At 53.2% G+C, this 21,032-nt stretch overlaps 1 protein-coding gene across 2 annotated transcripts in view; it reads left to right on the top strand.

Moving 5' to 3' along the window:
• RANBP10 (RAN binding protein 10) overlaps positions 1-21,032 on the top strand; it is an 83,826-nt gene that overhangs the window by 31,832 nt on the left and 30,962 nt on the right. For both annotated transcript variants that reach the window (XM_068166554.1, XM_068166553.1), the window contains exon 4: positions 12,586-12,753. In XM_068166554.1, coding sequence (XP_068022655.1) covers positions 12,586-12,753 — 168 coding nt within the window. The remainder of the gene's footprint in view (positions 1-12,585; positions 12,754-21,032) is intronic.

Genomic DNA, 21,032 nt, shown 5'->3' with positions numbered 1-21,032 from the left:
GCTCTTAATGGGAAACCAGCAAGTGTTCCCCAGAGCCCCAGCATGGAGGGGTTGGAAGGGACCTCTGCAGCTCACTCAGTCCAACCCCCTGCTCCAGCCTGGCAGCCACAGCAGCTTGCCCAGGATCACAGTGGCCAGAGGGGCTTGGAAGCTCTCCACACAAGGGGACTCCACAACCTCTCTGGGCAGCCTGCTTCAGGCCTCCAGCACCCTCACACCAAACAAGTTTCTCCTCCTGCTCAGGTGGAACCTCCTGGCTTCCAGTTTGTGCCCTCTGCCTCTTGTCCTGTGTCTGTGCACCACTGATCAGAGTCTGTCCCCAGCTTCTTGCCCTCCACAGCTCCTTTAGCTCTTGCTGATCATTGCTCAGATGCCCTCTGGGGCTGCTCTTCTGCAGGCTCTCAGCCCCAGGGCTCTCAGCCTTTGCTCCTCAGCAGCTTTGTAGCCCCCACTGGACTCTCTCCAGCAGTTCCCTATCTCTTGTACTGAGGAGCGCAGAACTGGACCCAGTACTCCTGATGTGGTCTCATCAGGGCAGAATAGAGGGGGAGAAGAACCTCTCTTGACCTGCTGGCCACACTCTTCTGAATGCACCACAGGACTCCACTGGCCTTCTTGGCCATGAGGGTACATTGCTGGCTCATGAGCAAATTGTTGTCCACAGTACTTCAGAGTTGTTCTTCATGGAGCTGCTTTCCAGCAGGTCACCCACCAGTCATGGTGCAGGGCATTGTTCTTCCCAAGGAGATTGAACTTCAAGACATTCCCCTGTGCCCAGCTCTGCAGCCTGTCCAGGTCCCACTGAATGGCAGCACAGCCTGAGAGGGTTTCAGCCACTGCTCCCAGCTCTGAGCCATCAGCAAACTGGCTGAGGGTCCACTCCGTCCCTCCATCCAGGTCACTGATAAACATGTTGAACAGGACTGGGTCTAGTACTGAGCCCTGGAGAACACCATGAGTTACAAAGCCTCCAAATAGACTCTGCAGCTCTTATCACAAATTAACTGTAGCTGTCTCTAAAACTTAGCTCTTGCAAACCCCAACCTTGCCCAAAAGCTCACTGTTGATAGGTGAAAACTTGGGAGAATGTGGAAAGCTGAATTTCCAGTTGGGATGCAAACAAATGTGTAGGAAATGCATCAAATCCAGTTCAACTTCCACACAGTTTCAGGTGACCTCAGCACATAAACTTGGAGCTGAGAAAGCCAGCTGGAATGTGAGGACATTTAGGTGGGACACAGAGAAGACGATGAGCAATTAAGTGGAGCTCGCAGACCTCAGTTGGTTATGGACAGGCCAGTCATAAAACACAAGAGTCACCATGATCTGTGGAACTGTTGAGGGTTTTTCAGTCCAGCTTGGACCACTCCTGAGCTGCAGAGAACAGAAGCAGGAAGAGGAAACAAGATGAAGTGGCTTAGCTTATGCCAGAGGAGCTCGGAGATGATGATTCTTCAACACCGATGCAGCATGGTCATACAGGAGAGACCTGGAGCTGTGAGGCCTGGAGAAGAGCAGCCTGAGAGGGGACCTCAGGGCTCAGCAAGAGCTGAAGGGTGGGGGACAAGAGGATGAAGATTAAAAAAGAAACCATATAAATGAACCAAGTATGCCCAGAATACCCCAAAAATGAGCTGCTTACAAGAAACCCAAATTTATTTAGCACAGTCTTCATCTGGACTGAAATGAGAGCACGTGGCAGCGACCCACAGCTGTGCTGAAACCTTACATGGGGCAGCACTGGGGGGTTGGGTCTCTCACCACCAGGAAGACCTTGAGCTGCTGCAGCATGTTCAGAGAAGGGGAACAGAGCTTGGGAAGCGTTTGCAGAACAGCTTCACAGATTGCATTGGGCTGGAAGAGAGCCTCCAAGGGCATCTTGTCAGGCTGGAAGGGACACGTCCAGCTAGAGCAGGCTGCCCAGGGACACATCCAGTCTGATCTTCAGTGTCTCCAGGGATGGGGCCTCAACCACATCCCTGGGCAACCTGTTCCAGTGTCTCCCCACCCACACTGTGCAGAATTTCCTCCTTCTGTCCAACCTAACTCTGCCCTGCTCCAGTTCCAAACCATTGCCCCTCACCCTATCACTCCAAGCCCTTCTGAACAGTCCCTCCCCAGCCTTCCTGTAGGTCCCCTGCAGATACTGAAATGCTGCTCTAAGGTCTCCCTGGAGCCTCCTCTTCAGGCTGAACAGCCCCAACTCTCTGTGCTTGTCCCCATAGCAGAGGTTCTCCAGGTTCTCATCTTTGTTAAGCTCTGAGACTGTCACAGACAGATAGAATTTACATTTGCAAGTCAAAACCTACTTAAACTAGCAAGAAGGCTGCCTCAGTGAGGTTTTCAGAGTTCTCAGACTGCACTTTCCCCTCAAGTGCTACTGTCACTGCTAACTGCTCCCAAGCACGCCGCAGTTAAACCACAGGACCCTCTTCCAGATGCTCCAGTGGATCTTGCTCATAATACACTTGCAGGGTTTGCCCAGCCTGGGTCTGAGCCTCCCTCTGCTTTGGTCTCATAGAATCACAGAATGGTTTGGGTTAGAAAAGTTCTCTGAGGTCATCCAGTCCAACCAGCAATGCAGCCCCACCATGGCCACTAAACCACATCCCCAATTGCCATGGACACAAGATTCTTGAACACCTTCAGGGATGGGGATTCCACCACCTCCCTGGGCAGCTTGTGCCACTCCCTGACCACTCTTGCAGCAAAGAAATTTTTCCTCCACTAGCACAATTCCAGGCTATTTCCTCTCCTCCTATCACCTAAGACTAGGGAGAGGAGACCAACCCCCACCTCACTGCAGCCTCCTTTCAGGGAGTTGCTGTCTGTACTCACTGTGCTCTGCTCAACTGGGCAGCAGAACAGATCCAAACTAGTAATAAGCTCAGAGCCAAGCTGTGCCCCCTGCCCAGGATTAATAACCCAATTACATGACCCAGTTCATGTGCAGCCCCACAAACTGGTTTGCTAGAACAAGTGAGAGGGCCCCAGCAGTCTGAGCAAGTGGGGAGGAATGACCCCCTGCAGGACAGGTGAGGAGGGACCTGCTGGAGAACAGCTCCATGGAGAGGGACTTGGGAGCGCTGGTGGACAGCAAGTTGTGCCCTGATGGCCAAGAAGGCCAATGGGGTCCTGGGGTGCCACTGCAGGTCATGTTTGTTGTGGCTGTGAGCAGCCTACTCTAGCTACAGATGTCCCTGCTGTCTGCAGGGGTTTGGACTGGATGGCCTTGAAAGGTCCTTTCCCACCCAAACCACTCCATGATTACATAAACACACACATAAACCCCATGGTTAAATACTAACGTGAGGTGATATTTGCTGAGTGTCATCACTGTGCTGGCCTGAATTTGGCCAGCCAGCAACATTTCTTTTCTTTTGCCTTCCCCCCTTCCTCCCCCCACCCCCTTTAGAGACTAAAAGGTACCCAAAGTACTGCTGCTAAACAGCCTTAAAGCCCAGAAGCGTCCCTGGGCAGGGCTGTGTGGCCCCTTGGAAGAAAAATACCTGGAAAGGACTCTGAGTTCCAGAGTGCATGTGGTGAATGTGGAATTCTTGTCTTTGAGTGAAATGGAACACAAAGTGAACTTGAGCCTTCAGCCAGTGCTTACTTAGCCGTGTCCTGTAGCAGTCTGATCCATGGACCTGCTGCTCCTTTGGTCACATGCAGAGGATGCTGCCAAGAGTGGTTCTGCAGGCACAGTTAGGTAAGGCCCCCATCAGTGGTCTAAAATGCTCTGCGTGGCTCTGTGGTACAGCCCAAATATCACCTCCCTGGCTCCTGGAGAGGGAGGCTGAGTTATTTTCTACAGCACTGTGCTGAGCTAACTGGAGTGAGGAGCATTTGTTGGCCCAGCTGTTCCTAGTCCCTTCAGAGCACAGAGGAAGAGCTTACACAGAAGTGACAGGCTCTGGAGTCTGGACTTGGCTTCCCATCCAAGTGTCCTTTTAACTTCTTGTGACCTGAAGCCCTGCCAAGTTTGTCTCCTTAGACCCTTTCTAAGGTACTTCCAATTTAAGAGCTCCATTTTCCCTGGATTTGCTGGCAGGACAGTAAGTGACCTGCAGTGGTGTGGGAGCCCAAAGCCTGGTGTAGGAGCCAAACCGCATCCCTTCCTTGTTCCCACTTCAGTGAGGATCCTGGGCACTCTACCAGCCCTAAGTCAACGAACAGTCTTGCTGCTGGGTTCTGTCTCCACCTCATTTTTCCCCCCAAGAACAAACACTTTGGCCATATCCAGTTCCAAGTCAGGACATTTGTGCTTGATGCTGGATTTCTTTGGTCCATCCCAGCTGAGTGCTGGTAGGGACGGTGCTGAGCTTTCTCTATGGATTAGAACCAACCTGCCTTCAGCTACCCCTTTCTACATCACAGACAGAGACTGCTTTTACCAGGAGAGTCCCTGGTCCCATCCCACCTGTGGGCTGTGCTTTCAAAGTTCTTCACTGAGAGAGTCATTAGCCGTTGGAATATGCTGCCTAGGGAGGTGGTGGAGTCACCATCCCTGAAGGTGTTCAAGAGGGGATTGGATGTGGCACTTGGTGCCGTGGTTTAGTCATGAGGTCTGTGGTGACAGGTTGGACTTGATGATCTTTGAGGTCTCTTCCAACCTTGGTATTCTGTGTGATTCTGTGAAATTCAGTCAACAGGTCTGAAAGAATTGTGGGGGTTTTGCTGAAGGGTCAGCTTCTGTGACCCAGCCACAGCCTGAGCATCTCCTGTGTCATCATTCTTTTAAGTTTCAGCAGACATTTGAACACTCATTGACACCCTTCTTGCATCATCCTGCTGCAATCTCGGGGCTCTTACTGAAAGCTCTGCTCACTTCTTTCCCCAGACACAGGTTCTTTTCATGTGCTCAGCATTTCAGTACCTGAGCATGGAAGTACCTATCACAGCTGAACTGATCTGACTCGGTGTCACCAAGAGACCGAAGCTCCACATGCCCTCCCTGTGCCTTCAGCTCCACAGCCCCTCATGCCCCTCTGCTGGGCACTGCTGAGACCACACCTCGAATCCTGGCATCAGGTTTGGGCCCCTCATTCCCAGAAGGACATTGAGGGGCTGGAGCAGGTCCAGAGAAGGACAATGAAGCTGGTGAAGGGTCTGGGGAACAGGGCTGGGGAGGAACAGCTGAAGGACCTGGGGGTGTTTAGTGTGGAGGAGAAGAGGCTGAGGGGACGCTTAATTGCTCTCTACAGCTCCCTGAGAGGAGGCTGAAGTGAGGTGAGGGCTGGTCTCTTTTGCCTAATCGCAGGTGATAGGAGAGGCAATGGCCTGAAATTGTGCCAGGGGAGGCTTAGGTTGGAGATGAGGAAAAATTTCTTTGCTGCAAGAGTCATCAGGGATTGGCACAGGCCGCCCAGGGAGGTGGTGGAGTCCCCATCCCTGGAGGTGTTCCAGAAATATGTGGCCAAGGCACCTAGGGACATGGTTTAGTGGCCATGGTGGTGTTTGCCTGACCGTTGGACTGGGTGATCTTGGAGGGCTTTTGCAACCCAAACACTTCTGTCATTCTGTGATCCTTCCCTTATGCAAACCCCTGTCTCTGGCACTTGTAACCTCCTTTGCCATGTCAGCTTTCAGGCCTGGCAGGACCTTGTCTGCTTTTCTGGGGTTGTGGCAGTCTGGTTCCTTTAGAACTCACGGAGCAACAGTTTTACCTTTGCATCCTGAATGTAACAGCTGAAAAGTCCTCCCCTATATTTGTTTGATTATTTAGCCCTTGATCCAGTGAAGCTTTTGTGAGCCCAGCTGGAAATCTTGCTCCAGGCTTCAGCTCCCCTTCCTGAAAGGGAGAGGCTGAGTGCTCCAATCTGCGCTGCTGCAGCTCCTTCGTGCCGCTGCTGTTCACTTGTTTCGTTTGTCCCAGCTCTGGGAGGGTCACTCAGCAGGAGCACGCAGCCAGGTAGAGGGGGGAGGAGGGATGGTTCACTACACTACCAGCAAGGTCTTAATTCAGCTTGAAATGTTGTGAAACTGTACCCTTAGGCATACCCTGCCTCAGTGTCTGGAACAGCACCCATCAGGCCTGGCCAATCCCTTTGGGAGCCTTAAACACCTCTGGTTAATGACTGACTTGCCCTGCTCTGCAGCACTGCACGTGTTACAGGCAGTGCCAGGGCTCACTCAGCACTGCTTTGTTTGATGAAACTTTGATTGTTTTTTCACCTTTTCAGATGAAAAGACACTGTTTGGTCTAGTCACCATCTGTCTGCTTCCAATGCCCTATGAAAGGAAGCAGCTCTCAAACTGAAGAGTGTTCTATAGCCTGGCATTAGAGTACAGCCAGAGAAACCAGCAGAATTTGTAGTACAGAAACCTACATCATAGTATCATAGTATCATAGTATCAGTCAGGGTTGGAAGGGACCACAAGGATCATCTAGTTCCAGACCCCCTGCCATGGGCAGGGACACCCCACACTAGATCAGGCTGCCCAGAGCCTCATCCAGCCTGGGCTTAAACACCCCCAGGGACGGGGCCCCAACCACCTCCCTGGACAACCCATTCCAGGGCTCCACCACTCTCATGGGGAAGAACTTCCTCCTCACATCTAGCTTGGGCTTGGCTCATGGGACTGCAGTGCCTTAAGCAGTGTCAACAAAATCAGAAAGGGTCTGTCTGTCCTGTGTCTGTGTTTAGCAAAGGGTCTTTGTGAGGGATGTGTGTCTGTAGGTAAGGAGGTAAAATGATCCCTTGGAAATGGGGCTTCTCTGTGCTCCCCTCTCTGAGAGCCATCCGTCCTCCTTAAGCCACCAGCACGGTGAACCAGCTTTCCATGGCAGCTCTGTGTGGAGATCTATTCCTTTCATAGAGTCATGGAATCACAGAATGGGTTGGGTTGAAAAGGAGATCATCCAACCCCCTGGTATGGGCAGGGACACCTCCCACCAGCCCAGGTTGCTCAAGGCCTCGTCCAGCCTGGCCTTGAACACCTCCAGGGAGGGGGCAGCCACAACCTCCCTGGGCAACCTGTGCCAGTGTCTTACCACCCTCACTGCCAAGAATTTCTTCCTCCTCTCCAGTCTCAATCTCCCCTCTGCCAGCTCAAAGCCATTGTCCCTCATCTTGGCACTCTCAGCCCTTGTCACAAGTCCCTTCCCAGCTCTCCTGGAGCCCTTTAGGTACTGGAAGGCTGCTCTAAGGTCTCCTCAGAAATCCTTGCTGTTCTATGCCTGTCCTGGGCTGATCCCCAGCAGTGTGGGCAGCAGGGGCTGTGCTCTGCTGAGATCCTCCCTGCAGTGCTGGGGCAGCTCTGGAGCCCTCAGCACAGAGAGGCACCTTCAGCAGTGAACATCACCAGCTGTGAACTACATGAGGTTCAATGAGGCCAAGGACAAGTTCCTGTCCCTGTGTCAGGATAACCTCCAGTATCAACCCAGGCTGGGGCTGGAGAGCAGCTCTGAGGAGGACTTGGGGGTGCTGGGGGTGCAAAGCTGGAGATGAGCTGGCACCGAGCACTGCCAGCCCAGCCCCAGCCTGTCCTGGGTTGATCCCCAGCAGTGTTAAGAGCAGGGGCAGGGAGGGGATTCTGCCCCTCTGCTCTGCTCTGCTGAGATCCTCCCTGCAGTGCTGGGGCAGCTCTGGAGCCCTCAGCACAGACAAGGACCTGGTGGAGCAGGGCCAGAGGAGGCCGTAGCAATACTGGGAAGGCTGGAAGGGCTCTGCTGTGAGGCCAGGCTGTGAGAGTTGGGCTTGGTCAGCCTGGAAAGGAGAAGGCTCCTGGGAGACCTTCTGGTGGCCTTGCAGTGGTGGAAGGGACTCTAAGAAAGCTGGGGACAGAGTTTGGAGCAGGGCCTGTTGTGCCAGGCCAAGGGGGGATAGTTTGAACTGAAAAAGGTTGAGAGTGGAGAGAAGGAGAAATGTTTGAGGCTGAGGGTGGGGAGAGCCTGGCCCAGGCTGCCCAGAGAGGTGGGAGCTGCCCCATGGCTGGCACCACTGCAGATCAGGTTGGTTGTGGCTGTGAGCAATGTGCTCTGGCTGCAGGGGCTGGACTGGGTGGCCTTGCAAGGTCCCTTCCCAGCAAATCAGTCTGGGATTCATGAAGTGTCCATTTCTTCAGCCATCAGCTGTCTGCAGGCTGTCCTTAAACCCCACAGCCATGCTGGAGGTACTGATCAGAAGCTGTGTGTGCAGATCCCTGCTCTCAGAAGCCTTGCATGGCTTCTCCAGATGCTAGGGATTGTGAGCCACAGAGGGTGATGACATGGAAGGAGCTGGAAGGCGCTGGAGACGAGCTGGGGGAGTGAGCTGAGGCTGGGCGCAGTGGTGGTGACCTGCACAGTGGGAGCATTGTCACAAGCGATGGTGCACTTTGGAGTGGCCACAATAGGTTCATGGAAGCATTAGTGCAGTGGTAAAGAAGAATAATAATGGGAAAATGCTGGGATTAACTGGTGGAGGGCTGGGAACAGTGCAGCGAACAGCTGCAGCCAGCTTCCCTTCCCCACACTGCACCTCCATCTCCATTCTCACAAACAACACTGTGGATCCAGAAAAGGTTCAGATGGGGATGGTCAGTAATGCAGGGAATAGCTAAATAAGCCAGGAGTTATCAGTCTGGAAAAGGCATGATTGTGAGGGGCTTTGGAGATGTCTGTAGAATGATGCACATTCTAGAGAGACTGAATGTGGCTTACAGCTGCCTGTGGTTCCCTGAAATGAGGTTGGAGCTGGGTGGGGGTTGGTCTCTTCTGACAAGTGGTAGGATGAGACAGAACAGCCTCAGCTTGCCCCAGGATGGATTTAGGTTGGCTGTTAGAATAAATTTCACTGAATGGGATCTCAAAGCCTGGCACAGGCTGCCCATGGAGGTGGTTGAATCTTCACCCCTGGAGGTGTTCAAAAGTTGCAGGGATATGGTGCTGAGGGCCATGGATTTGCACCAGCCTTGGTGGCATTACAGAGTGGCTGGACTGGATGGTCTTAAAAGGCTTCTCCAACCAACATGGTTCTGTGATTCTGTGATACTCAGTAGGAGCATGTTCTATACTTACACTGTCTCACTTCTTGAAGAGGATCCTTCTCTGGGTTCAGCCCATATCCCATCCTGCCAGCAGATGACATTTCACCCCTGACTTCTGGGGAACAGCCCTAGCTTCTTGAAGTATTTACTGCAGGCAATACAAATGTCTGGAGAAGTTTCAGATATAAGTGTGAGGAAGACTGATTCAGCCCTTACTGAAGCAGAATTTGTCAAGGAGGACACTGGTGAGTAACTGGAGGTGTGAAGTAACAGCAGAGCATGGCTGCCAGCCCTTGGAAAGCGGAGTCCACATGAAGCAGTTGTAGTCCTGTCAGTGCAGGTTCGTGAGCCAGATGTGGAAGGAGATGCTGAGCTCCAGGTAGGCTGCCAACAGCAGGATGGTCCCCTTTAACTTGTGGAAGAGAAGGTTGGCTAGCTGAGATTAGGGAACAAAGGTGTTGAGGGACATGAGGAAGATTGATGATGACATTGAAGAGAATAGCAATGTCCTGAAGAGGACAGGCTGGTATGGCAGGGGCAGAGGCAGGTATGAGAAGGAGTTGGAGTCAGGATGTGGCTCAGTTGGTAGCGCACACGACCCTTAATGGGAAGGTCGTGAATTCAAGCCTGAAGTGGGCGGTAGTGTCCTCCCTACTCTAGTCATGAGGTGACAGGTTGGACTTGATCTTTGAGGTCTCTTCCAACCTTAGTGATACTGAATACTGAATTCATGATCACTGCTTGAGTTGACAAAGAGGTTGTAGAAAAGCAGGACAGACTGTAGGAGCAGCACCGGGCTGTCGTTGCTGGTCTGGAATGTCATCTTTCCCCAAGGACTGGAGGCTTCAGCTCTGGCATCCGCAGTGGCAGAGCCGCTCTTTCTTTGGGGTTGAGTGGTGTCTGGCTCCCAAAGACCAGGCAGTAATGTGCAGGAGCCGTCACTAGGTGGCGATGGTCAGCGGTTGGTGGCGCCGCAGAGTCCGAGTGCTCCCCAAGGGCCTCAGCGGCTGCCGAGGGACGTGATCCCTGCTCTGCTGGCGGGGTCGGGACACACTCAGTCCACAGTCCCGGATGACTTTGCTCGAGAAGGGCTGAAGGGCTGATTGTTATTTTAAATTCAGATTATTAGGAAATTGCAGAAAAGCAGCTGGGGCTGGGCAGTGACCCTGTGAGCCGCTGCCCGAGTCGCTGCCTGAGCTGCTGCCCGAGTCGCTGCCCGAGCTGCTGCCCGAGCTGATGCCCGAGCTGCTGCCCGAGCTGATGCCCGAGTCGCTGCCCGAGCCGCTGCCCGACCCGCTGCCCGGGCTGCTGCCCGAGCCGCTGCCCGAGCCGCTGCCCGAGTCGCTGCCCGAGCCGCTGCCCGAGTCGCTGCCCGAGCCGCTGCCTGAGCTGCTGCCCGAGTCGCTGCCCGAGCTGCTGCCCGAGCTGCTGCCCGAGTCGCTGCCCGAGTCGCTGCCCGAGTCGCTGCCCGAGCTGCTGCCCGAGCTGCTGCCCGAGCCGCTGCCCGAGTTGCTGCCCGAGCTGCTGCCCGAGTCGCTGCCCGAGTCGCTGCCCGAGCTGCTGCCCGAGTCGCTGCCCGAGTCGCTGCCCGAGCTGCTGCCCGAGTCGCTGCCCGAGTCGCTGCCCGAGCTGCTGCCCGAGCTGCTGCCCGAGTCGCTGCCCGAGCTGCTGCCCGAGCTGCTGCCCGAGCTGCTGCCCGAGTCGCTGCCCGAGCTGCTGCCCGAGTCGCTGCCCGAGCTGCTGCCCGAGCTGATGCCCGAGCTGCTGCCCGAGCTGCTGCCCAAGTCGCTGCCCAAGTCGCTGCCCGAGCCGCTGCCCGAGCTGATGCCCGAGCTGCTGCCCGAGTTGCCGCCCGAGCTGATGCCCGAGCTGATGCCCGAGTTGCTGCCCGAGTTGCTGCCCGAGCTGCTGCCCGAGCTGCTGCCCGAGCTGATGCCCGAGTTGCTGCCCGAGCTGATGCCCGAGTTGCTGCCCGAGCCGCTGCCCGAGCTGATGCCCGAGCTGCTGCCCGAGCTGCTGCCCGAGCTGCTGCCCGAGCTGCTGCCCGAGTTGCTGCCCTCACCTTCATTCCAGGTAGAAAGTTAGAAACAGGAACACATCACTCCTGTAGGAACTAAGGCTGGATATCATAGTATCATAGTATCGGTCAGGGTTGGAAGAGACCACAAGGATCATCTAGTTCCAACCCCCCTGCCATGGGCAGGGACACCCCACACTAGATCAGGCTGCCCAGAGCCTCATCCAGCCTGGGCTTAAACACCTCCAGGGACAGGGCCCCAACCACCTCCCTGCACAACCCATTCCAGGGCTTCACCACTCTCATGGTGAAGAACTTCCTCCTCACATCCAGCCTGAATCTCCCCACCTCCAGCTTCATTCTATTCCCCCTAGTCCTATCCTATCCTGAGAAGTCCTTCCCCAGCCTTCTTATAGGCCCCCTTCAGATACTGGAAGGCCACAACGAGGTCACCTCTGAGCCTTCTCTTCTCCAGACTGAACAGCCCCAACTCCTTCAGTCTGTCCTCACAGGAGAGGTGCTCCAGCCCTCTGCTCATCCTCCTGGCCCTGCTCTGGACACCTTCCAGCACATCATATCCCTCTTTTTTAGAATAAACCTTTATTTAGAATAAACCAAACCAGGTTGGAAGAGACCTTCAAGATCATCGTGTCCAACCCATCAACCAATCCAACCCACCCAAACAGCTAACCCATGGCACCAAGCACCACATCAAGTCTCCTCCTGAACACCTCCAATGATGGCGACTCCACCACCTCCCTGGGCTGCCCATTCCAATGGGCAATCACTCTCTCTTGTAATAGGGGCTCCAGAACTGGAGGCAGGACTCCAGGTGGGGTCTCACCAGAGCTGAGTAGAATAAAAAAAAGAATAAACCATTTATTTTAGAATAAACCAAACCAGGTTGGAAGAGACCTTCAAGATCATCGTGTCCAACCCATCTGGGGGTGTCTCTCTGGGACTGGGGGTGTTCAGCCTGGAGAAAAGGAGACTCCAGGGAGACCTAATAGCAGCCTGCCAGTTCCTGAAGGGGGCTACAAGAAGGATGGAGAGAGACTGTTCCCAAAAGGCCTGGAGTGACAGGACCAGGAACAATGGCTTCAAACTAGAGCAGAGCAGATTAAGATTGGATGTGAGGAACAAGTTCTGCACATGAGGGTGGTGGAACACTGCAACACGTTGCCCAGGGAGGTGGTTGAGGCCCCTTGCCCTGGAGGTATTCAAGGTGAGCCTGGACAGGGCTCTGGACAACCTGATCTAGTGGAGGATGTCCCTGCTGACTGCAGAGGGGTTGGAATGGATGAGCTTTGGAGGTCCCTTCTAACCCAGACCATTCTGTGTGACTTCTGGCAGTTTGTTCTTTGTGGTGTGTCTCATAAGGGACCAAGGTGGTTGAAGCTCAAATGATCTGTTACAGCTGATGGCCGTCAAGCTCTTCAGCTGCTGTTTTGTGACAATCAATACTGGAATGAATCTGGAGTGGAAGCCAAGGTGTTGAGCTTCCCTCCAGGCAGTTGTGTCCCCAGAGCTGTGGTTGCCATCTCATTGTGCTGTGCTGGCTGCCCTGCTGACCTCTTCTTTGGCCTTTTCCTTTGTAGGATGGGACAAACATTCTTATGGGTACCACGGGGACGATGGGCACTCCTTCTGCTCCTCGGGGACAGGACAGCCCTATGGCCCTACCTTCACCACTGGAGATGTGATTGGCTGCTGTGTCAATCTCATCAACAACACCTGCTTCTACACCAAGAATGGCCACAGCCTGGGTGAGTCCAGCAAGCTCTGCAGCACAGGGAGGGCTCTGCCCAGCGCGGGGAGAGCTCTGCCCAGCACGGGGAGGGCTCTGCCCAGCGCGGGGAGGGCTCTGCCCCGCTGCCGCTGCCTACTGCCCTGCACCTGTTGTAACTGCTCTGTCACGCTCCTGGCTAAGATTTAAGGAAGGGGAGAGAAAAGGAGCAGAAGCTGCAGTCAGTAGATGTAAATTGGCTACGAGGCTTCCAGCACAGGAGATGGTTTCTGTGTTGCATCGTTTTTCCTAGGCAGATCAAGCCTGCATCACCAGCTTCTGCTCCTTCCTTCTACTACTTCACATCTGGTGGGAGGTTAGGTGATATGGCTGATGGCTGGCAACAAAGATGGAAAAAAGTAGGAGAAGGGAGAATTGTGTTTAGTGTATTATTCAAGTGACTACAAAGTCACTGCATCAGCATCGTCTCAATTTTAAAGGGACTTGTCCCTCTATGAGCATTAGGCATTGGTTCAGGCACTCCCAAAGCTAGACATGAACCCAGAGTAAGAAACCTGTGCTGAGCACTGATCTGTGATGTGCTTCACTCCACAGCTGTTTCAGGAGGTCCCCCTACAGTTAAGGACTTCACCATTTTGCCCAAAGGAATAAGTCACAGATGGTTTATTTCCAGGCATCCATCGCCCCTGGTTTGTCAGAAAGCTTTCCTTGAGTGGCACCCTGCCCACCTCTGATACATGCCTGGCCTTTTTTTGGGTCATACAATGAATTTGGACAAGTTAATCTCATGTTTTGTGCTGGAATTCAGTTTGTTTGGTAGGGACATGCTCTCCTTTCCTTTGCTTCTCCTTGCGGTGTCAGTTCTGCCTTGCTGGATTCAAGGTGAAAAAGCTGGTAGAAAGTGCCCCCTGTGCCACTGTCTGTCAGAACAGCAGCCTTGGAGCTGCTGGCTGTGCTGAAGGAAGGAGTGGGACTGGAGTGCAGTGTCTGCAGGGTGCATAATTTCTGCTGGGTTCTTGGGAAAGGTCTTGGGGCTCCCATGTACAAGCGAGAGATGGACATAGTGGGGAAGAGTACAGCAAAGGGCTGCCAAGATGCTGAGGGGACTGGAGCATCTCTCCTAGAAGGAGAAGCTGAGAGCCCTGGGGCTGTTCAGGCTGGTGAAGAGAAGGCTCAGGGAGATGTCATCAGTGTGTATTAATGCCTGAAGGGAGGGTGCAAAGCAGATGGAGCCAGGCTCTTCTCAGTGGTGCTCAGAGCACAAACACAGGAGGTTCCCTCTGAATATCAGGAGACATACCCACTGTGAGGGTGACCAAGCACTGGCACAGGTTGCCCAGAGAGGTTATGGAATCTCCATCTGTGAAAGTATTCACAAGTCACCCAGAAACAGCTCTGGGCAGCTAGCTCTGGGTGGTCCTGCGTGAGCAGAGGATATTGGACTAGATGACCTCCAGAGGTGGCTCCAAACTCAGCGGGTCTGTAGCGCTGCGAGGGCTTCATGATGTGCTACAGGTAGAGCAGAGACATGGATCTGAAATTAAGTCTTTTCCCCACAAAAGCCCAGAAGGATCCTTCCCCTGAGGCACCTGCAGGGAGACTTTGCTTGTTCCAACAGGAGTCCTTTCAAGATTTGTTTTCAGTTTTCCTCCAACCTTGTACTCCCCCTTTGTTGCCCTGTGAGGGGATGGTTGTCTAGAAATGAGATATGTGCCTCCTGAGGAGCATTCTGGATGGAGTCTGTGACCATGCATTCACCAACTAGTCTTCATGCTTTGCAGCACAACAATAGATCTTCAGCCTTGGAAAAAAGATTCCTTGAGCATCCTTTGTGACTTATTTTTAACATTCTCATTTTAGAAATGGAGCCTCAGCCAGAGGCCCTGTGGGGACCTGCTCAGAGATGTCTGATCTGGCTTCTTTTTTGGAATCCTAACTATGCCTGACAACCCTTGCTCATGTCCAAACTGAGCCTCTTCTGGCACAGTCCAGTTCTGGGCCCCTCGGTTTAAGAAGGACATTGAGACACTTGAACGTGTCCAGAGAAGGGCAACAAAGCTGGGGAGGGGCCTTGAACACAGCCCTGTGAGGAGAGGCTGAGGGAGCTGGGGTTGCTTAGCCTGGAGAAGAGGAGGCTCAGGGGTGACCTCATTGCCCTCTACAACTACCTGAAGGGTGGTTGTGGCCGGGAGGGGGTTGGTCTCTTCTCCCAGGCAGGCAGCACCAGAACAAGAGGACACAGTCTCAAGGTGCACCAGGGGAAGTTTAGGCTGGAGGTGAGGAGAAAGTTCTTCACCAAGAGAGAGAGTCATTGGTCATTGGAATGTGCTGCCCAGGGAGGTGGTGGAGTCATCGACCCTGGAGGTGTTCAAGAGGGGATTGGATGTGGCACTTGGTGCCATGGTCTAGTCATGGGGTCTGTGTTGATAGGTGGGACTCGATGATCCTCAAGGTCCTTTCCAACCTAAGTTATACTGTGATACTTTGATACTGTGATATATACAGTGTTTACAATATATACAGGAATACACAGCAAAGAAAGTAATCAGAGCAAAACTCCCTCCTCCGGACAGAGGAGGGTTCCCCCTCTGTACCCCCTCTCTCCCCCTACCTCCCTTTATTCCCATAAAGGGCTAGAGAGAGAAAAATGAGGATGAAATTTGGTTAGGCCTCAAAGCACATGCAGGGATTAGTCCTCTTGTCTGTTATCCAAGGTCATTCCGGCTAGTTGCTCAGAAGCAGATGGGTTGGAAAGGCAGAACAGAGTAGAACAGAGTGAGACTCAAACTGAACTAAAACTTAAAGTTGCATCCTACCAATCTACCAATGAAATTTGTTTAGAATATCTGAATGTTTTCAAAATATTCAGCCAGAGTGTTCCAGCACTGTCCCTTTCTTAAAGGCACAGCCTAAAGCACTCACAACTCCTCATGAAGACTTGTGGCTTACTGCCTAGTGAGATCAGTCACTAGTGGGAACACCAGGAGACATTTGTGGTATTAGTTACCTGCTCAGACTCCTAGTAACTGGATTTTGGTCAGGGTTTGGCACAGGGTCCCCAGGGAGATGATGGAGTCCCCATCCCTGGAGGTGTTCTGGAACTGTGCCGAGTGCTGCACTTTGGCTACGGCAACCCCATGCAGAGCTACAGGCTGGGGTCAGAGTGGCTGAGAGCTCCCAGACAGAGAGGGACCTGGGGGTGCTGATCGACAGCCACCTGAATGTGAGCCAGCAGTGTGCCCAGGTATTAGGAATAGTGTGGCCAGCAGGAGCAGGGAGGTCATTGTGCCCCTGTACTCTGCATTGGTTAGGCCGCACCTTGAGTCCTGTGTCCAGTTCTGGGCCCCTCAGTTTAAGAAGGACATTGAGAGACTTGAACGTGTCCAGAGAAGGGCAACAAGGCTGGGGAGAGGCCTTGAGCACAAGCCCTATGAGGAGAGTCATTCATCATTGGAACGTGGCACTTGGTGCCATGGTCTAGTCATGGGGTCTGTGTTGATAGGTTGGACTCTATGATCCTTGAGGTCCTTTCCAACCTAAGTGATACTGTGATACTGTGGCTATGGCACTTGGGGCCATGGTTTAGTGGCCATGGTGGGGTTGGGTTGGTGGTTGGACTGGATGAGGTTGGAGGGCTTTCTCAGCCCAAACCGTTCCATGATTGCATTCTAAATTTAACTCCTGATCTGTGGCCACTGCCCTTGTCAGTCCTGTATTGGAAAGACAAAGAGAGGCATGGAATCAGCAGCTGATGGTGTAGAGCAGGAGCTGTTGTTCAGAATGGAGACAAGTTCACCATGCCCAGTGCCTGGGGTGCTGAAACAGTCAGAGAGATTTCAGCAGATCTCTGCACAGTTGCTGTTCCTGAGCTTTGGTCTGTGTCTGGGCAGCAGTGTGGGAGCCTTGATTTCTGCTATGAAGCAAGGAGCCCAAAGAGCAGAAGGGGGTTTGGTTGGAAAATTGTCCCTTGCTCCATCCCCGTTCTGTTCTCAGGCCTGAGTTGTCCCTGGGTGCCTGGGCACATGAAGCTAAATAGAGAGCACAGTTCAGTGCCTTCTGTGTGCCCTTTTCCCATCCTCCTTCTCCTCTGATCCTTTGCCTTACGGCCTGCTCAGAGATTTGTTCTGTTTGGGACATTTGGAGGTCTTCACAGCAATGAGGTCACCTGGTCTCCCCTTGATTTTTAGCATTCCTTTTGCTTCCAAGATGGAGTTTTTGGGTGGAAAGCTTGTGTTTTCTCATCTGGTGTTGAGTGAACACCTGCTGTGTGCTGAGCACTGCCAGTGGGAAGAAACAGGGAAGAATTATAGAATCACCTGGTTGGAAAAGACATTAAGTCCAACTCTGACCTAACATCTCTGTGTACACAGCTCCTTATCTTTTAAATGCCTCCAGGGATGGTGACTCCACTACCTCCCTGGGCAGCCTGGGCCAGTACTCAGACTTTGGCTCCCACCTGGCTCCAGCCTCCTTTCAGGGGCACAATGAAGTCCCCCCTCAGCCTCCTCTTCTCCAGGCTGAACAGCTCCAGCTCTCTCAGCTGCCCTTCATAGGACTTGTGTTCAAGACCCCTCACCACTGCATTGCCCAAGGGAATTGGGAGGTGTCATGGGTTTGGGAGACCAATTCTCCCACCACAGGCAAAGAAAGGTTCAGACAAACAGATTGCAAAAAAAAAGGTGGAAAGTTTAAATGGAAAAACAATGAAAGTTTTACAGAGAACCACAAGCACCATGACAAAGAGAGAGAGATCCCAAAACATACCCAAGAACATCCCATCCCCACCTGGAGGTACACCCAACACCCCCACAGGGCTATTTCTTCCCCCCCAGCCCAGCCTTGGCAGGCCCAAGGGAGGCAACTCACACCATTTAACCTAGGCAGCAGCAGGGGACGAAAGAGAAAGTGAAGACCCTGTGCTGATGTATTATAAGGGAGCAGGGCATTATGGGAAATGGAACATCTGGTTTCCTGTGACCACCCCCTGGACTGGGCCCCCCCCTTGGGACATCCCAGGTGTGGTCTGTGCAGCGGCATCAGGGGGTTGGCACCCAGCCTAAAGCACCACAGGAGGCATCTCTGGAGATCACACATCAACGAGCAATGAGATCATGCTACTCAAACTCCTACTTTTTTATTGTCTCAAAGACTGGAAATCCCCCAGAGGGCTTTTCTGAGTCAGGGTTTGACCACACTGGTAATGAGGTTTTCCCATGTGATTTTTCCTACCCAATGCCTAGTCAGAATTTGCCACCTTGTGCCACGTCTCAACTCCAGTGACCTGTCTCCGTCTTTCCCACATTCCCCCACAAGGCAGTTGTATCTTCTCTAATGTTCTTCCTTAGCCTTTCTTCATCTTCATAGTATCATAGTATCATAGTATCAGTGGCTGGAAGGGGCCACAAGGATCATCTAGTTCCAACCCCCCTGCCATGGGCAGGGACACCCCACACTAGATCAGGCTGGCCAGAGCCTCATCCAGCCTGCTCTTAAATACCCCAACCACCTCCCTGGACAACCCATTCCAGAGCTTCATCACTCTCATGGGGAAGAACTTCCTCCTCACATCTAGCCTGAATCTCCCCACCTCCAGCTTCATTCCATTTCCCTTAGTCCTATCCCTACCTGAGATCCTGAGCAGTCCCTCCCCAGCCTTCCTGTAGGCCCCTTTCAGATACTGGAAGGCCACAATGAGGTCACCTCGGAGCCTTCTCTTCTCCAGACTGAACAGCCCCAACTCCTTGTCCTCACAGGAGAGGTGCTCCAGCCCTCTGATCATCCTCCTGGCCCTGCTCTGGACACCTTCCAGCACCTCCAGATCCCTCTTGTAATAGGGGCTCCAGAACTGGACACAGTACTCCAGGTGGGGTCTCAGCAGAGCTGAGCAGAGGGGGAGGATCACCTCCCTTGCCCTGCTGGCCACACTTCTCCTGATGCAGCCCAGGATCTGATTGGCTTTGCGGGCTGCAAGTGCACACTGAGAGCTCCTGTTGAGCTTTTTGTCCACCAGCACCCCCAAGGCTCTCTCCTCAGGGCTGCTTTCCAGCCAGTCCCTGCCCAGCCTGGATTTGTGCCTGGGATTGCCTTGACCCAGATGCAGGACCCTGCCCTTGGTCTTGTTGAACCTCATGAGGTTCTTGTTGGCCTCTACTGGATTCACTCTAGTTTCACCACCTGCCTTCCAGTGGGAAGCCCCACAGTGGACGTCCCATTCCCAGTTCAGACTCACAGGTGTTGAAGAGAAGAGGCCAGGCACAGCCTTTAACTTGCCCTCATCTAGCCCAGCTTGCTAATACAACTCCAACTGCAGTCTTGCTGCCCCAGCCCAAGGAGTGGTTGAATGCTTCACTGCAAGGCCCCACTGCTGACTGCTGATCTCATTGCTCAGCAGGACCCCTGCATCCTTTCCTGCAGGGCTTTCTCTCCAGTCAGCCCAAGCCTGTCTGGTTTCCTTGGAATGTTACAGCCTGGTGGAAGGGCTTTTGTTGAACTCTTCGAGCTCTCTGAGGTTTGTGCTGGATCATTTCTCCAGCCTGTTGTGGTCCTTCTGAACAGCTGTATGCCTTCCAGCCTCCTGTCCACTCTCCTGTTTGGTGACACCTGTGAAGCTGCTGAGGGAACCTGACAATCATCCTGCAGGTCATGAGTGAAGACATTAAACTATATTGGCCCTGCCATCGGTCCCTGAGGACTGCACTTGGACTTGGAGCTACTGATCACAACTCTTCAATCCTGACACTCCAGCTGATTTTCCACCCACCTTCTAGTCCACTCAAAAACTCTGTGCTTGTCCATGTGCTGGGTGCAGGGCCCAGCTGCATGAGCTGTCATGGAAATGGTGCAAAACCTTTGTCTCTGAGGGGTCTTGGGTGGCAGAGGAGGACTTTGTTTGGCTGCTGACTCAAAGAGGTTGGCCTCATCCTGGTGCAAGGGCAGAAACAAGCTTTCATCCAACTGAGCAGAACAAGTGCAAAGGGAATAAATGGTTTGAGTGAGGAACAATATTTGGGCAAGGTGCTGGGGTGAGAGAAATGCTTCCTGAACATTTTCTTCAGCCATATTCAGCACCACTTGTGGGCACAGTTTTTGGTTGGATGGTAGAGAGGGTTCAAACCACCATCAGGTTCGTTACACCCTGTTGGCTGTCTGCCAGGGTGTTAATGAACCCTTATGCTTCTTGAGTAGAATCTCCTGGCTTTTTTTCCAAGCATTGAATTTTGGGTCTGGGCTATTTCCAATTGGAATGATTCACTTCCTGGGTCTCTGAGCATTTCAGGCCAGCCTGGTGACATCACGTCACAGCTCTCGGTTACATTAGTCACAGAACAGTATCACAGAATCATTCAGGCCAGAAAAGACCTCTAAGATCAGCAAGTCCAACCTTCTACCCAGCATCACCATGGCCACTAGACCATGTCCCAGAGTGCCACATGGGAGTGCAGAGGGACCTCGACCGACTGGACAGATGGGCAGAATCCAATGGGATGGCATTCAACAAGTCCAAGTGCCAGGGGCTGCACTTTGGCTACGGCAATCCCATGCAGAGCTACAGGCTGGGGTCGGAGTGGCTGGAGAGCTCCCAAACAGAGAGGGACCTGGGGGTGCTGATACACAGCCACCTGAATATGAGCCAACAGTGTGCCCAGGTGGCCAGGAGGGCCAATAGCATTCTGGCCTGCATTAAGAATAGTGTGGCCAGCAGGAGCAGGGAGGTCATTGTGCCCCTGTACTCTGCTTTGGTTAGGCCACACCTTGAGTCCTGTGTCCAGTTCTGGGCCCCTCAATTTAAGAAGGACATTGAGACATTTGAGCGTGTCCAGAGAAGGGCAACAAGGCTGGGGAGAGGCTTTGAGCACAGCCCTGTGAGGAGAGGCTGAGGGAGCTGGGATTGTTTAGCCTGGAGAAGAGGAGGCTCAGGGGTGACCTCATTGCGCTCTGCAACTACCTGAAGGGAGGTTGTAGCCAGGAAGGGGTTGGTCTCTTCTCCCAGGCAACCAGCACCAGAACAAGGGGACACAGTCTCAAGCTGTGCCAAGGGAGGTTTAGACTCGAGGTGAGGAGGAAGTTCTTCACCAAGCGAGTAATTCGTCATTGGAACGGGTTGCCCAGGGAGGTAGTTGAGTCATCGACCCTGGAGGTGTTCAAGAGGGGATTGGATGTGGCACTTGATGCCATGGTCTAGTCATGGGGTCTGTGTTGATAGGTTGGACTCGATGATCCTCGAGGTCCTTTCCAACCTAAGTGATACTGTGTGATACTGTGATACTGTGATGTACTTGTTTCTTGAACCCTTCCAGG

The sequence above is a fragment of the Melanerpes formicivorus genome, unplaced genomic scaffold (genome assembly GCF_026170545.1).
Source record: "Melanerpes formicivorus ecotype bairdi unplaced genomic scaffold, bMelFor1.0.p_v2 SCAF_102, whole genome shotgun sequence".
NCBI lineage: Eukaryota > Metazoa > Chordata > Aves > Piciformes > Picidae > Melanerpes > Melanerpes formicivorus.
This window is presented reverse-complemented; position numbering and strand designations above follow the sequence as displayed.